At 34.9% G+C, this 18,472-nt stretch overlaps 1 protein-coding gene across 5 annotated transcripts in view; it reads right to left on the bottom strand.

Moving 5' to 3' along the window:
- The window catches only part of RARS2 (arginyl-tRNA synthetase 2, mitochondrial), an 85,665-nt gene that overhangs the window by 4,162 nt on the left and 63,031 nt on the right, over positions 1–18,472 (bottom strand). For all 5 annotated transcript variants that reach the window (XM_037842627.1, XM_037842628.1, XM_037842625.1 and 2 more), the window contains 9 exons: positions 11,987–12,145; positions 10,854–10,960; positions 9,453–9,548; positions 6,775–6,835; positions 5,211–5,287; positions 4,341–4,465; positions 3,691–3,758; positions 3,499–3,608; positions 2,966–3,061 (listed from right to left, as the gene is read on the bottom strand). In XM_037842627.1, coding sequence (XP_037698555.1) covers positions 2,966–3,061; positions 3,499–3,608; positions 3,691–3,758; positions 4,341–4,465; positions 5,211–5,287; positions 6,775–6,835; positions 9,453–9,548; positions 10,854–10,960; positions 11,987–12,145 — 899 coding nt within the window. The remainder of the gene's footprint in view (positions 1–2,965; positions 3,062–3,498; positions 3,609–3,690; positions 3,759–4,340; positions 4,466–5,210; positions 5,288–6,774; positions 6,836–9,452; positions 9,549–10,853; positions 10,961–11,986; positions 12,146–18,472) is intronic.

The raw sequence follows: 18,472 nt of genomic DNA, 5'->3' as shown, positions 1-18,472 counted from the left end.
CAAACTCTTTCAAAGAATTGAAGGGCAGGGAACACTCCCTAATTCACTCTATGTGGCCAACATCACCTTAAAACAAAAGCCAATAAAGATACCACAAGAAAAGAAAATTACAGACCAATATCCCCTATGAATACAGATGCAAAAATCCTCAAAATACTAGCAAATCAAATCCAACAGCACGTTAAAAGAATTATACACCATGATCAAGTGAGATTTATTCCAGGTATGTAAGGGTGGTTCAATATAAGAAAATTAATTAATGTAATACACCACATTAATAGAATTAAGAAAAAAAAAAACCCAAAAACCCACATGATCATCTCGATTGATGCAAAGAGGCAATCCACAAAATCTAGTACACCTTCTTGACAAAAATGCTTAGACAACTAGGAATGGAAGGAAACTTCCTCAACATGATAAAGGGCATACCTGAAAATCCACAGCTAATATCCTACTTAATGGTGAAAGACTGAAAGCTTTCAAGACAAGGATGGCCACTGTCATCACTGTTAGTCAACACTGCACTGTAAGCTCTAGCCAGAGCAGTTAGGCAAGAAAGAAAGAAAAACCATACAGAGGAAAGGAAAACACCCTATTTGCAGATGACATGTTTGAAAAATCCACAACAAAGCTCCTAGAGCTAATGAAGTCAGCTAAGAGGGGAGGATGAAGGGTACCAGATCAGCACGGAAAAATCAGTAGTGTTCTACACTCTAGTTATGAATGATCTGAAGAGGTGATCAAGAAAAAAAATCCATTTACAATAGCAACTAAAAGAATCAAATACCTAGGAATAAACTTAATCAAAAACCTAAATATAAGAACCAAAACTAGAAAATTCCTAGAAGAAAGCATAGAGAAGCATCTTCAGGACCTTGTGTTAGGCAACGTTTCTTAGACTTTATACCAAAATCATGCACAATAAAATAAAAAATGGGACTTCATCAAAATTAAAAACTTTTGTGCAACTAAGGACTTCACTGTGAAAGTAAAAAAGACAATATACATTATGGGAGAAATTATTTGGAAGCCACATATCCGATAAGGGTTTAATATCCATAATATATAAAGAAATCTGACAACTCAACAACAGAAAACACAAACAACCCAATTAAAGAATGGACAAAATACTGAACAGACATATTTCCAATGAAGATATACAAATAGCAAACAGGTGCATGAAAAAAAGGTATCAACATCATTAGTCATTAGGGAAAGGCAAATAAAAACCTCAATGAGATACCATTTCTCACCCACTAGAATGGCTACTATTAAAAAAAAAACAGAAAATTACAAGCATTGGGAAGGATGTGCAGAAATAGAAACATTCTTTCACTGTTGGTGGGAATGTAAAATGGTGTAGCTGCTGTGGAAAACAGTTTGGCAGTTCCCCAGAAAGTTAAGAATGGGATTACCATATGACCTGGAAATCCCACCTCTAGGTATATATCCCAAATAACTGAAAGCAGGGACTTAAACAGACATTTGCACATCGATGTTCATAGTGCTATTATTCACAATTGCCAAAAGATGGAAAAATCCAAGTTTCCACAAGACAGATGAATGAATAAACGAACTCTGGTATATACATAACAATGGAATATTATTCAGCTGTAAAAAGGAAGGAAGTTCTGATCCATGTGAGAACATGGATGAACCTTGAAGACATTATGTTGTGCAAAATAAACCAGCCACAAAGAACAAATATCGTATGAGCTCAATGATAAAAAATAATTAGAATAAGCAAATTCATAGACTTAGAAACTAGAATACAGGTTATTAGGAGTCAAGGTGGGGGTAGGGAATGGGGAATTAATGCTTAATGGTACACAGTTTCTGTTTGGGGTGATGGGAAAGTTTTGGTAATAGATGGTAGACAGTGGTTATAGGACAACAACACTGTGAAATGTAATACGTACCACTGAATTACTGAATGTGGTTAAAAGGGAAAATTTTAGGTTTTACATATATCTTATTAGAATAAAAATTTTAAAATAAAATCTTAGGATGGTACAACACAAATAGTGATCCCTAATGTATACTATGGACTATAGTTAGTAGCATCATAATAATAATAGTCTTTCATCAACTGTAACAAAGTTACCACACTAATGCAAAGTGTTAATAGGGAAAACTGCATGTTTGGGGGGGAATATGAAAACTCTGAATTTACCACATGATTTTCTGTAAACCTACAACTTCTCTTAAAAAAAAAAAAAGGAAAAGATAATAAAGCCTCCAGCTATGTTTAAGTATATAATCTATAAGCTAGCAAACTATCTATTTTCAAGGCCAGGAAAACCAAGTTGGCTTATTTTTTCTTACAAACTAGCTAAATATGAGTAAACTTAACTCCTGTTCCTAGAAAGGAATCAGTGACTATTATGTGGCATTCAGAGAAAAGGGCATTGTTCTTAAGTACTCTCATTCCTTCCAGAGACTCAACTGCTTACAAATCTGGCTTTACCAACAGTTCTTATGAGAGCTAAAATGTGTGTGTCTAGTGTGGGGGCATCAGATGGATATGTATTTGAGACTTAACTGGAATCAAGAGGCAAATGAAATACTTATGGTCTTGGGGAAGAGTCCTGAAGGGAGGAATTTTCCTTTACTTATCACAGAGTGTGAGACCATAACATCTTCATCTTCCCAAACTAAAATGTTCATTTTTTTTTCACCAGGCTTCACATTCTTATACCATGGGCTAGAAGATGCCCAGCATCTGTGCTAATTCAACAGTGATAGTCTTTTTAAAACCCAGGACTGATTTTGAGCATGGGCTTAATTCATGCCCTCAGCCCTCAAAGAGCAGACAATCACTTTTCAGTCATACTTAGGAAAGTGCTGTCTGGAGGCAGGACGCAGTAGCCAGCTATCAGCCTGCTGACTCTAGTGGTCAGCAAACAAGCCCAGAGTCATTTCACTAAACAAAAGCATACTTGATAATACTACAAATGCTTCATACCTGAGCAGATGCTGTAGGATTGAAACAGATTGTGGCTCTTGTAAACAAGCAGTGTTGAAGTCATTTAGATAACCACATCCAAAAGCCTCTTCTAAACTGTTATCAAAAATTTAAAAAACAACAAAGGATTAAACAAGTCATCCCAGGACATACAGCTGTAAGTGATGAACATCCCCAAATAATACACATTCTTGCTCTCCTTTTATACGCCTAGACTTTGCAGCTAATGTCGTTTGACCTGATGCCTTGATTTTCCCTAAATCTGTTTCTTCAGCTATAACAGTATGTTCTTTGACAGGGTTATTTTGAGGACTAAATAAGATATATACATAAAAGCTTTCTTCACAGACATTCAATAAGCAACTGTTAATTACAAAACAAAACAAAACAGGAGGTCCACTTACTTTAAACCTTTTGAATATGAGATTTGGAGAAGCTCAGAAAGCAAGCTCTCAGTCTTGGAATGGCAACAGCCAAGTCCCACCGGGGGAAGGACAGAGCAGAGGGGCTGCATTTCCCTGCAGTCTCCTCACCTGTGGAGGCGTGCGTGTGTGTACTGGAGGAAGACTCCTGTGTCTCCGCGACTCTGGAAAACACGATCCCAGCTGAACTGATAGTCAGATAACAGCGAACCCCTGAAGTCCTAAAATGAAAAGGAGTGAATCTTCAGGTCTGGGATGTGTTCTGGTGCCAAACAAAAGGGTCTCATGGGAGTCTTCACAGACCTGAATAATGAGTGCTGCGAGCCCGACCCTCTCTGCAGTCTCCTGCGGGTTCTCAAGTTCCTTAGTTGCTGAAACAGACCAAGGAAGCTACCTTTAATCCGCGTGACACTGTGCCAGAATCATGGATTGAAGTGGGGAGAAAATCTTCCAAAAATGAATGCTGACAGTATCAAGAACAAACAGGTTCACAGTGGAAAACTGACTTTCTTAATTTAGGCTAGTTTACCTTTGAAACTAATATTTCCCCTGGCTACATTAAAGGGGAAGAACAGTCACTGATAAATACAAAAATACAAGTTTATATTTCTTATCCTTGTAAGACTTTAGATAAAGCTGATACTTAAACAAAGCCATAAGGACTTCTGATGTGTACCCAATTAGATAACATAGGAACTTGGTATAACCACTTGAATAACGGAATAATGAAACTGAAGTTGTTCATAAAAACAGGATGAGGGTTTTATCAATTTAGATTATTGAAATAACTCCTAAGCAGCAAGTCTAAAAATTCTGTTATCTCAAATTAGTGAAAATACTCAGTGAAAGTTCAATGGAGGGACAGTCATAATAAATTACACTGCACAAAAGTCTACCAAAACATAAATGTGGCATATAAGTTTTGAGTATAACAACAAAATAAGTGAATTCACTTTTAATGGAAGCCATGTTCTGTAGCATTCTTAATTGAATCTCATTTAAAACATCTTCCAGAAAAGTAACATCTCCTCTTCGGGTCTTCATTCCCTGCACTACCCCAAAGGGCACATGCTGGCACCTGAAATGGAGTGAGCATTTAGGTAACTGAAAAATAAAGAGATGGTGATAATATGGTATATAATAATACCCTTTTAGAGAGGAGAGTAGTTTCAACTTTAATTATTTCACAAGGTTTTTAAAAATTAATAAATTGAAATACAATGTGATTTGTTGTGTGTCATAAAAGATGTTAAACATACCGTTTCATTTTATAAAGATAATCACTAGCAAGTTTTGGTAATGGATGGTGGTGATGGTAGCACAACAATGTGACCATAATTAATAAGCACTGAACTATGTATTTGAATGTGGTTAAAAAGGGAAACTTTAGGTTGTATATATGTTACCAGAATAAAAATTAAAAGAAAAATGATGTACAACATAGTGCACCCTATTGTAAATGAAAAGTTACACAGTATAATTATAAAAATGTTCTTTCACCAATTGTAACAAATGTCATGCTAATGCAAGGTATTAATAATAAAGTGATATATGGGAACTCTATATTTTATGCATGATTTTTCTGTAAACCTACAACTTCTCTAATATTAAAAGAAATAATTGAATGTTTACAAGCTATAAATTAATATAACCAGGACAGTTAGTGCAAAAATCAAATCTACTTTTCCACGCTAAAATCTTGAAAAAAAAAGAACTTTAGTTTGAATTGAAATATTTAACAGCTGGGTAGATTTTTGGGCCTAGGCTGCCTAACAAAGTTTTAATGACCCTGGCCAGGCAATTAAGAACCATGAAGACATTACCTTTCTGCCCAGTCATATCCCATGATCTTCAGCACTTGGAACACTTGCTGAAAATGCTTTTTTTGCCCTTTATCTGTCTTGGGAAGAAAATATGTTTGGAAAAAGGAACATTGATAATTTACAAAAATAGGTTGGGAATGAATCAAATTAATATAAGTCGTTGTCAATCAGTGTTTTAAATAAACACAAAGGGTAGGGCAGTAAAAGAGGGTCTAAAACTGAGTGCTCCATGAAAGAAGGATATGAGCTGCTGTACACTGAGTTAGGAGGAAACAGGAACTTTAATCTTTTAAGTATTGTTTTTAAATTCCTTCCCTCTCAGCTGTTATGACCTTTATCTCCAAGAAGACTAAAGCTAAGCTCCAAAAAGATGCTTGATGGCTACTTTTTTCCTTAGGGGAAAAGGAGACTGTACATAGAAAGGAAAGAAAGGGGAGAAGAAACTGGAATAGCACTCAGCAATAAAAGGAACAACTATTGATATATGCAACTTTGATGGATCTCAAGAGCATTCATTAGGCTGAGTGAAAAAAGTCAGTCTCAAAGGTTTACATACATCCACTTATATAATATTCTCAAAGTGACAAAATTCTAGTGATGGAGAACAGAGCCACGGGGTCGGGTTGGGGGCAAGGTATGACTATTAAGTGTTAACATGAGGGAGTTTGTTGTGATGGACCAGTTCTGTATTCTGATTGTGATCATGATTACACAATTCTACACATACAATCAAATTTCGTAACACAGACATGTGCATGTGAAAACCTGTGAAATCCAAATAAGGTCTGCGGCCAAGTTAATAGGACTGTACCAACATTGATTTCCTGGTACTGACAATGTACTATGATTATATAAAATTTTATCACTGGGAGGAAAGCTGGGTAAAGGGAGACTCTGTACAATTTCTGAAACTTCTTATAAGTCAAATATTTTGAAAGTTATTTTTAAAAACTGCATTATGGTGACTATACATATTCATTTTGCATATCTATTTTCCTCTATTGGGTAAATTTTTACAATGAAACAATGAGCTTTTCATTTTTTTAAAAATAGAAATTGCTACTTTAAATACACTTTAACACTGAATTCTTTCTGCAGTTTGACAAAGAACAGAAAATATTTTTCCATAGCTCTTCAGCATAGCAGCCAATTTCTATCTTTGCAGTTTTCATGAGGTAGGGATCATAGCCTTTTTTTAAAAATTCGGTTTATTGAGATATATTCACATACCATACACCTATCTATGGTGTACAATCAACTGTTCACAGTACCATCATATAGTTGTGCCTTCATCATTCCAATCCATTTTTTGTTCTCTTTTTTTTAATTAAATTCAGTTTTATTGAGATATATTCACATACCATACAGTCATCCATGGTGTACAATCAAATGTTCATAGTACCATCATATAGTTATGCATTCATCACCCCAATCTATTTTTGAACATTTTCCTTACACCAGAAAGAATAAGAATGAGAATAAAAAATAAAAGTAAAAAAGGACACCCAAATCATCCCCCCATCCCAGGGATCAGAGCCTTTTGCTCAGTATTGTGATTACTTACCACATAAATCAAGGTGTCAAAATTATACTTGTCCATTCGATCTATAGCAGCTGCAAGGTCTCTGAAAGAATGGCCATAAATTAGGAATTACTAAGTAGATTTGGGTAATAATTTGCTTTATCTATTTAATAGCAATGAGGCTTTTCTAGTTAAGAATTCTTATTATCCCACAGCTTTGAGTACACCCTCAACCTTGTAAAATACCATACTTTGATACAAAGTAATAGTAACAAAAATAGCTTTAGGTAAAACAGTAATACTAAAAGTTCTCGTGAAATTAATAAAACAAAAATAAATGAATAACAGCTCTGGGAAAAGTAGTAATTATAATGAGAATAGCTCTGGGAAAAGTGTCTCATAGATAGATGTTTTATAATTGGTTAAACCTCTCCTGGAAAGAATCACCCACTTATCACTTCTCTGCAATATACTCTCTTAAAGAACATATTTAAAACATAGGAGATGTGCTGCTAAACAGGCATCTTCTAGCTATTCTTCTATTAATACAATCAAGGACTTTTAAAGTTGTGTCAGTCATAAGCAATACTTTCTAAAGCATTTTAAATGATCATAAAGTTCTTTGTCAAAAATTCTACTTATGTCTTTTATCTGTGACTAAATACAAACCACCAGCTTGCATGTAGTATGAGAAAATGAAAAGTAAATCATTAGTCCTAAACCATGACATTCAAGTCCAAGATTATAAAAATATTGAAGTTGAAAATTAAATGTATTTTGGGTTAATAATATTCGGCACTGGGAGGACTTAAAAAGTTCTTGTGTCTTTTAAAATGTCGGAGAATCATCCAAATGTCGTTAGTATTTACCTCATGTCCCTAATATTGCAGAGCATGCATTCTCAATGGAGGGGGAAATTAGTTCTTAGGGGACAAAAAAATCTTACTTTTTTTTGTATGAAACACCAAAATAATAACTGCAAATCACACATAACACATACACACATTTGTGCTATTAAAATTTCATGTGGGTGGGCAGTTAGGAAAAAAAAAAAATGTCTAAAAAGTCTCCTGGGAGGAGTGTTAATGAAAACAAGGCTGAGAAACACTGATAGTTATCACAAAATTGAAGTCACAAATATACACCACCATTATATTTTTTGGGTTGAACCAAGGCCAAAACAAAGAGAAACCTACACCAATGAAACAACAAAAGAGAAGACTATAAGAAATAGTTCAGGTTTGGTTTGTAGAAACAATTTAAAAACTAGAAGAAATGCCAGGTCATTCAGTCCAGGTCTCTCATTTTACAAAGTAGGGAACCATGTGTCAGACAGGCTGAGTGAAGTTCATGGTTTCAGAATCAAAAGGCCGGTCTCCAACCTTGACTCTGTGCTCTTGTTAATATTCTCCTGCACTTCTCCTCATGTGCTATAATAACCCCTTGCTTCACATACACATACACTGCTACAAGGAGCCCACCAAAAGGGCAGAAACAACCAAGTTAACAGATGGTGAAAAATCAAACATTTCATAAGTGGTAAAAAGAATCAATTTTACCAAAGAAAAAAGAAAAGGTATAGGGATTAAGGTAAATGCATAGAAAAATCTATACCAAATGACATCCTGAAAAAGATACCAGGTCAGGATAGAGAGCCTTTATGGCATGGAGCCTCTATTCTGAGTGGACACATTTCTTAAAACCTCTGCTTAAGGGTTTTTTTAACCAGCCCAGCAATAATTAGTTGGCACAGAAAAAAACTTTACTATATATATTTTTGTGTCTAGAAAAATAAATATACCTCATATTTTTAGGTCCTTCTCACTTCCTAACACCAACTGCATGGAACTGATAAAGGTTAATGCCCCCCAAAAAATAAAGAAAAGAAGAGATGAATTGTAAAAGGGGCAGTAAAAAGGTCAGTTGGTTGTTTAAAGCTGTTTGGAATAAGTGATGGTAGTTAATAGTAACCACTACATATCATGACTTCAACTATGTTACAAAAGTAGTTTGTGTCATAATATAAAATTCTGGCTTGGGAGACAGGAGAGGCTTTTGCCAGCAGTGCTTGTATATAGCCGTTTTGCTTGTGTGGTTTTTTAACTGTCTTACCTTCTTCTCCTTCCTATTAGCTTTGTTTCAGAAATTAGAATGCTTGAGAAATCCAGTTCTTACTGATTAATAGAAACTGCTCTTTTCCACAGCAGCCAGTTATGGTGATAGAGAAAAAAAAAAATGTAAGTGACATGGCCTACTCTCTCAGCCCGTTTTACCACAATCACAATGAGGTCTGGTACTTACGTGCATGTAAAATGGTCTCTACAGCTCAGAGGACTCCACTGAGCCAACACTACCACCTTCTTGTATACATTATTGGTATTTCCTACCAATGTGTAATTGTAAATACTTATGGTTGATTATGGAGTACCTCAATTTTAGTTTGTAGAATGGTCTATTCACCTAAGGAAATCCTATGATATTTAATTCAAAAGTTTTTTAACCACTCTTCTGAGAATATTAAATCTTTTCAGGAACTGTGCTGGCACTAAATAGAAACCTGGTAACTACTTTTTGAATGATGAGAGCAAGAGATTTGGGAACTTGCAACTAGGATTTGGTAACAATTTGAGGATGAAATGACTGTCTTAACATTAATCTTAGCACAAAGAACACGAAATCAAGTACATATGCTAATGTTTATCCTCACCAAAGATACAAACCTCGTTGCATAAAGAGAAGTCCCATCACTTCGCATTACAGTACAAATTGAGGAGGGGTCACCTTTCCCAGACAGATCTACTATAGCTGGTCCTTTTCTAGAAATGCAAAAAGGGTAACTCTGAAGCACCATAATAAATTAAGACCTTTAAAAGTATAACATCTATAGCAGTATCTTCGGCAAACAGAAGCTATTTTTATTCCCCAAGTAGTAGTAAGCAGTCTCAATTCTAGCTTTAATCAATAACGAAGAAAAACGAGAAGGAACACAACTATAAATCTATTAAGAGTGGGTATGATGTGATATTTGGTTATCTAACTTTTTTTTAATCTGAAGGAATGTGATTGTGAATCTATTAAGAATGGGTATGGTGTAGTATTTGCTTATTCAAACTTTAAAAAAAATCTGTACCTTAGGGCAAGGCACTTAGATAAAATCTTTAATACCTTAGTTTTAAGATGAGAGTGCAACTGCAGTTTAGGTGAAAGTTAACCATGAAACATCATAAACTCTTATTCTCATTCAACTTATTGTAACATTCCATACTTGGTTAATTTTTAGCATACCAGAAAGTACCCTCAAGTAGTGAAACCACAAAATTTTGTTACTGTTTTTCCTGCCTGATCTGCATATACTACCATTTAAAAAATTTTCCTTAAGGACATTGCTGAGGATGTTATTATCCACATTCTACATGTCTTCCTTATAAGGATTACAGGAGAAATTGCTCTTTAGTACCATGAAAAGTGGCACTTTTCCTAAGCAACTAGTTTGCTTCTATCTTACAGATCCATGAACTGTTATGACTGGTACTAGTTGTCTAAGTTTGGTTGACCTCTGAGGAAGCTCAAAGCTAAATGAGTAACCTACCTTTAAGAAGTAAACAGAATCTCAGTGTGTGTTATATGATGTACTAACATTCTCCCTGACTTCATATTAATTCTCCTGTACTTTCTCCCCAATTTCCTCATTTTATTGTCTCAATAACTTGAAGAATAGTACCTGTTTTCATGAACTAACAAATATTTTTTGAAACAAGATGGGATTTAAAAGAAAAAAAAAAGTCAGGGTTGAGTCAGAAGATGTGAGTTCTATTTCCTTTTCCATTTACACCATTATCAGGCTTGTGACCTCAGATAGGCCTCTTATATTTTCCATACTTCAGTTTTCTCACATGTAAATAAAGAGGATGTAAAGAAACATCCTCTCTCCAAACCTTACCAGAATTGTGCTGTGGCAACAAAAGACAGCATGTGTGAAAGTACTTTGAACAGCAAAAAACACTATCTAAAATGCCAGGGAGGCTGCACATCACATTCTGTTGTCCTTACTGAAAGAATATATCAATACCAATTTCAAAGAAGAACAAATAACTGTACTCAAGAATAGTAACCTGACATACATTGTTTTTTGTAGGAGTCCTTTACTGTCTAGCAGCTTTAAGACTTCTTTAGATTTTTCACGATAAAATGATTCTCCCGAGTATTCATCAAAATGTACTCCTAGACGCTAAAAAGGTTTAGAAACAAAAGGAAGAAAAAGGTTAGGTAAATTTTCTATCATTATCTTACCCTAAGACAAAGAATTGAATGCCATACAGCTTGTCACACAGATGGAGAAAACAAAAATCAGCTCAAGCCACTCTTCTGCTCAAACTTTCCAGTGGCTCCTGCCACACCAGTCATGTCCTCACAATGTACTATGCTGACCAATATGGTACCACCAGCCACATATGGCTATTTAAATTAAAATTAAATAAAATTGAAAATTTACTTCCTCAGTCACACTAGTCACACTTCAGTGCTCAACAGTGACATGCGGTTAGTGACTACCATATTGGACAGCATAGATGTCAGATATTTCCATCACGGCAGAAAGTTCTAGTGGACAGCCCCGAAGAATGTCCTATGTTTTATGCCCCACCCTACCACCTCTCCAACCTCCTCTCCTACTATTCTTGCTTATTCTTTCTCTCCAGCCACATGGCCCTTGATACTAAAACTCAATGCCCATCCTCATCCTGCTGCAGACAGCATACCCGATCTTCCCTTTACTGCTTTATTTTTCTACATAGCATCTATTACAATCTAACAGATTGTATACGTTTCTTGTTTTATGCATTTGATTTCTGTCTTTTTGCTAGAATATAAGATCCCAGAGACAAGGATTTTTCTCTTTTATTCACTGTTGAATCCCCCCCAACAAATGTTTGTTAAGTGAGTGAATTTGTACCTATCACATGCAAGCATAACAAAGCAAATGGAAATGAATAAGAAAAAGTGAAGGAATGATAGAACACAGGAAGAAAAGTCAGACTGAAAGGAAGAATCAGAATGCCACCTGACATTGCTTCAGGATTATTAAAATAACTAGCTCTAACTTTCGGCCCAAAGAACAATATTTGAGCCCTAACTTTCAGTCCAATGACAGATCTATTCTTAAAGTATGAGTTTAAAGAGCAGCTATTCTACATCGTAGTTCCAGTTGAGACTTGTACCACACCACAGAAAAGCAAGGGGGAGGATCTATAGGTACCTTATAAATCCGAATGTACTCCTCAATGCTCAAGTCCCGAAATTTTCGCCACAGTGCAAGTGCTTGCATATCACCCATTTCTAATTGCTGGAAGAATTCATGTGCTGATTTTGCTACACTTTTGTTTTCTGCTGCTTCTTTATTAACTTGTACATAAACCTAAAAGTAAAATAATAAATTAAATGAAGTACATTACTAGCTACTGTCATCTTCAATAAGCAAGACACATTAAAGACAAAGCACAATTCTGAGAATTCTCATTTAATGTTTACCCAAGTGGCCTGACCACTGTGTTTAAGTTTTTTGTTTTTTATCACGGACCCGTGGTGAAACCTCTGGACTGCTTCTCAAAATGTTTCTAAATACATGAAACAACATACATAGGATTACAAAGGAAATCAATTACGTTGAAAAACACCCAAATCTTTTAAAAAAATAATTTGTTATTTAGTAAAGAGGAAAATGCTAAATTTCAGAGTTTAGTGAAAATAAAATGTAGCTTTTCCTTCCTATCCAAGTTCACAGACACTCAAGTTAAAAATTCCTGGTTCTAGACTAAGTTGGCATTTCTTCTGTTTTCAAAATGCCAAATTATTATTGAAGAAAAGAGGATGTCTTGAAGAAAAGGCCAAAAGGTAACTTAGCAATTATTTTAATGAAAGATTTTTTTTTTTAATGTTCTCTGAAATCTGAGAAAGACAAATAAATTAGGTGGTCTTGGAAAAAGTAAGGAAGACCTTTTGGATAATTAGCTTAATTACACTTCAACATGGGCTCCTGAGAACTGTGTAGAGCACCCACTTCTGCAGCATTTTTAGCACCATCTGTCTCGGCTGGTTTTGCTCTGCACCTACCCAATGACAAGAGCAGAGTTATGTGGCTCATTTTTAATAATTTTCCAGTCTCCAACATGCGATGTTAACAAATGACATTAAAATATCAGTATTATAGACCAAATGGTATTGAGGTTACGCTTCTTTCTTAGTTATTTTTACTTACAAATTATAACTCATTTCCAGATTGAAACATGAATGAAAACTTTACTATCCTCCTATTATTTCCAGAAAGCTATTAACATAACTTGCAAGTAATAAAAAACTGGCATATACACTATTGAAAACATGAGGCTCTAAATTCTTATAGTAACACTGAGATATCTTGGCAGCAACATTTGGATAGAAAAGATTATTTTACTGCAGGAGAATAAACTCAGACAACAGTAATGTAGCCTACACCCACTTGAGACTAACAATAAAAGGGATAGGACAGTAAACATCTATCTTATGCTAAAAAGATACTTTTTCTTCTTTTGAAAGCATATTGTGCAGAAAAGAGTTAACATAGCAGGCCTAAGACTGCAATCCTTAGAAAGGCCTACTTGCAAGGCTGGCTCTTGGCTGGCATCTGGGAGCTTGGATTTTGGGAGTGTTCCCACCACCCTGATAAATAAGGCTCGAGGCACCTAAATTGCTCATGCAAACAAAATGGTTTATGCTGAACACCTGTTTTCCTTCTGGAAGTCTCAAATTTGGGTATGTTCTAGGCATAGAATGCCAATGTGACTAACTTCCAATAAACACCTTGGGTAAGGAGCTTCTAATTTGCTACTGGAGGAATTAAGCACTTCTTAATTGCTGAGAGAGGACTTGCAGAAGTGTGAGCCTGGTTTTCTCCACAAGGTTTTCTCCATGTACCTTTTCCCTTTGTTGATTTTGTTTTGTATCCTTTCACTGTAATAAATCAAATTATATATATGCTAAGTGCTGTGATCCTCCTAGGAAGTCCCTGACCTTATGGGTGACCTTGTAGACCCTCAATACACATATCATAAAAAGTTAATTTCCACTGTGCTCTTATTAGAAAATCATGAATAATGTCATACAATGCGAGTTAGAAAAGAGTGAAAGAAGACTTTTGTAAAGTATGTAAAACTGAGAAAGGACCACTGTAAGATAGTAAACTACTAACATCCTGAGTTTTGAATGACCTACCCATCTGACAGTTCTTAGCAGTCCAGCCTACAGGAAGAAATACATGCATATATGTGCAAAAATGATTTGTCACATATGCGCATGTAGATGCATGAAATATATTAGCAAATATACACAAAATGTCATTTTCAGAAGATAAAACCATTTTGTCTTTCTTTTTTTGTTTTCTTTTTAAGCTAATTTTTAAAGCTGACTCTAAACTCAAATGGGTAAACATTTAAAAATTTAACATATTCAAGCTTCCGATATTTTTAGAAAAACTCCACTAGAATCTCCACCCTTTCTTAAAATTTCAAATAGAAACAACTAAAACAAAAAACTTGCTAATGCCTGGAGAATCTTGGCATTTCAACAATTTGTAGTTATTAAACAAAGATTATGGAAAATCAATTTACAATACCAAGTAGAACAAGAATCTCAATAAACACTTAACAATCTGCCTGTAAATGCATAATATAAAGCTATAACTATTAATGTTTACCAGTTTTAGGAAGGACATGCTGCTTTATTTATTAAATAAATGTAATATTCTACACTTCTAAAATTATAGACAGTTTTAATTTATAGTAATTATGAACCTTTTACCCTTGGAAATTATGCATTTTGAAGACAGCCTCCTTTTGAGGCTAGATCTAGACACAAAGGGACTATAAAGGAAATTGTAAATTTGGGTTTGATGAAAAACAATTTGGCTTAGCAAAGTATTTTTGAGGATGGAAATCATTTTTCTTTTGGTTACTAGAATTCAAAACCCAACAGCATTAGGGAATAAGCCAAATGTCTTAGATTTCTTAGAGGAGTATCAATCTTCTCTTTTACTACTATTTCTATATGTTGGGAATGTCAAAAAGTATATGACTGTCCAAATGTAAAGCAATAAACATGAAAAATAAAAGTAATAAATAATGTCCTCCTACCCCTGATCCCTTAGGTTTGCTTCTAGAATACCATTAGCCCCAGAAGAACAGGATTTTAATTCTGGATGCCAGACTCTATTTCCACCCCTGGTTACTTTTATCGTAACGACACTGAGAATAACTGGTAAGGGTGGTTAGCATAACTTGGACACTATCTTAAAATGCATTTAATTTTTATCTGATTGTTTAGAAAAGAACATTTACTAAATTCATGGTTAAAATTCAAAAAAACAAGTTCGATGTTTGTTTAAATGTTGTTTCATGCCTTGTTCAGAAATTTTTTGGAGGACTTCTAGTTGACACAGATTCCTAAAGTTAAATGAAATATTAAAGAGATTCAAACAAATTTATATATTAAATTTCAAAATATCAATACTTTAAACATTTAACAATAAAGGCAAAACTTGCTAGGTAAAAAAGGAACTCCTTTGAAGTATTTAACTTATTAATTATCTAATTTCTCCTTTTTAATATATCATTAGTAGCATATAATCAGTAGTTTATCATCCATTTGCCTTTTCATATTTGGAATCTTCTATTTTTATGCTCCGTACATATAGAATCACAGGTAATAAACCCTACATCTATATCAAGGGTGATAACTACCTCCTTGTAAATCACCATAAGCTAGTGCTTAATAAATGCAACATTTCTCATTTCAAAAAAAATTTTTTTTGCATGTTTCAATGTGGTGGAATAATTACTGAGTTATTAATTTGTACTTTGGCCTTGCTAGGTCTTTCCACCCTCATTCTTAGAAGAGAATACAGTGTAAAATGAAACACTGTTGAGTTGTCTCAAATGAGTAAGGGTAGGGGAGAAAGGCAAGCAGCACTGGGGAGGATGGTCAGGGCAAGAGTGAGGAGAGGCTTCCAGATTATAGGAAGAATAGCCTAGATCGAGGAGCAGGTGTGGAACACTCCCAGGAATAGCAGAAACTGGGCAGCCCCTGGGTGGTAGCAGGTTCTCAGAGGGAAATGGCTCACAGTGTGACCACAAAGGGAGGCTGGCCTCAGCTCGTGGAGCAGGGCCTTAGCAAGGATCCCATGTGAAGCTTGTCACACAAGCAGAGCTGCATGCCTTCAAGGCATCAGGTAGGCTTGAGTACTGGGCATGGCAATTGTAACCAGTGTGGACTGAGGACAAGTGAGTCCTCCATGACCATTCCAGGATGCACACAGGAGCCTAGGGAACTCTGTATGATTGGGAAAGAGGGAAATCTCTAACAATGACTTAAATTCACTCTCACCACATTCAAAAGTGATTACTTAGGTTAGATTTAATTAGAAATAATTTGAGCTGCTTCTTACATATAGGTGTTACTAAGGAGAAAAATTCATACTTGAAAAAAGTAATGTGACCTAACAAATAAAAAGGTCTTGAATCTAATTCTTCATAAAACAAAAATTTCTAAATGCATAAATATTCCTACACATGTCTAGAATCGATTTAGTCTTGAATTATTTTCTTTACTTAAGCTTGAGAAACTGTTTTGACAATATAAAGTCAGGAAAAGCATTATCTCTTGAGTAATAGATAGTACCTCCAGGTTTTTAAAAATGAGAGCAAGAAAATGTTACCACTCATCAAACTGGTGATTTAATCTTGCTCTATTTGTTTATGTATTACATTTGTTTTTGCTACTGATACAGGGAAGCACAGGGTAAAAATCTGTTAATCAATCCTAGTACTACATTAGTCACTGACTTTCTATTTCTCTTTTACTAAGTGCCTATCACTCCAATACCTTAAATCCTTTTAGAAAAAGGAAGGATAGAAATAATGAAATTCTGTGAGGGTCATTTTGAAAAAAATGTACACTATTCATGTTACTGTATCATCTTATCTTTCTAAATGTCTTTGCTAGCGTACAGGGTTAATATATACTTCACTGGCATGATATTTACCTCATATAAGAGGCTGCCCTTACATTTCAGAGGAATTTCTATGATTATCAAAATCCGCGTTAATAAGCAACAAAGAGTGAAGTTCTAAGAACTTCTCTAGCAAAAACAAACAAACAAAAGTTAGGTCAAATGTTGTTAAAGGTACTGTATTAGCTGTTACCAAGATCTATTCAAGTAGCTTAAATCTAGGAGAAATTCTGAGAGATTCCTTGTCAAAATTATTAAAACAGAAGTGATAACACTCAAATACTCATGGTTTAGATTTAATACTTGTTCACATTTTACCATAAGAAATTACTTTACAATATAACTGGAGAAGCTTTTTGATAATGCTTTCATTGAATCACTAGCATGAATTTTAAACATCAAATACATTAGTTTATTTAACTCATCAGACAATTCAGGGAGGAGGAAGAATTATTACAAAACCATTTCTCTGTTTCATGAAAGCAACAAATAAATTAGAACAATTAAAGAAAAAAATTTCAAATGTTAGCCAACAAAAGTCCTAAGTCCATGCACAACATAGTCAGTTGTCATGGGAAAAGAAATAACTCTATATAGGTACAGAGAAAAACCAACAGTCAAGCAAATGCAGCAAAATGGAAATGCAGGTGAGAAACGACAGTGGGTGTTAAATGTTTTCATCGCAGAAAAGACTAAAACTATCATATAATATCATTTCTAACCTGGCTGAGAAACTGAAACTGGGGGATACTGATTGTGGTACAATTTAGAGGGAGGTATGAGCCACAAAATCTGCTACCGGATAACCTCAGCCAAATTCAAAACTAATATGCCAAAGGGGTGAAACTGCCAAAACAGAACTACTAATTGTGTTCCTGGTACAGCAATTTGGAGGTGAAAGAAAGGAAAATGTCATGTGAGTAATTATAACAAATGGAAATGAATGGCTCAGAAAGGCTTTTTTTTTTTTTTTTTTTTTTTTTTTTAGTGCCAGTGTGGGGCAGTGCAGTGCTATGTGTCTAGCCCTCAGGTTCTTCTTCAATAAACTGAGTCTGATTCTGACAAATGGTAACTGGTGTATCCCGCAGTAGTTTAGCCCTTCCCTGGAGCTATATCTTAGGTTTTATATACCACAACTTGAGTAAAGGTTAGAGTAAGGGGCAAAAGAGAACTACAGGGACAAATTCAATCCAACATTTACTTGATGTCAATCATGTGTAAAGCACTGTATATGAGACTGGTGATAAAAGACAGGAAAACATGGCCCTTATTCCCAAAGAGCTTTGACCAACTACAATCCAACCAGCAAAAATCCAAGAGTTTGAATAAAGCTCTGACAAACAAAATTGTTTTTCATAACTAAGAAAGGTAAATGCAGACCGTTCTAAAGTTTTGTTTCCCATCAGTCAATACATAAATTATTTACCTATGCCATGACACCAAACACTTACCAAGCTGAGGGCCACTATCCCTAACTTTCTGCTCATGAATTCTGGTTACCTGGAAAGATGACGGAGATAATCTGTATTATACCTATGCTCTCTCAGATACTGTAGGGCATGCAAAGGCATCTTTCAGCCATTAAATAAACTTAGGGGCTTGTATGACTCATATTTTCTTTTAGGAAGAGAATGCCATTTGTTAATATTTGTTTAAAGCTCAAAAATAGAAAAATAAGGGAAACAATTTCTCATTTATGGTAAA

The sequence above is a fragment of the Choloepus didactylus genome, chromosome 7 (genome assembly GCF_015220235.1).
Source record: "Choloepus didactylus isolate mChoDid1 chromosome 7, mChoDid1.pri, whole genome shotgun sequence".
NCBI classification, from domain to species: domain Eukaryota; kingdom Metazoa; phylum Chordata; class Mammalia; order Pilosa; family Megalonychidae; genus Choloepus; species Choloepus didactylus.
This window is presented reverse-complemented; position numbering and strand designations above follow the sequence as displayed.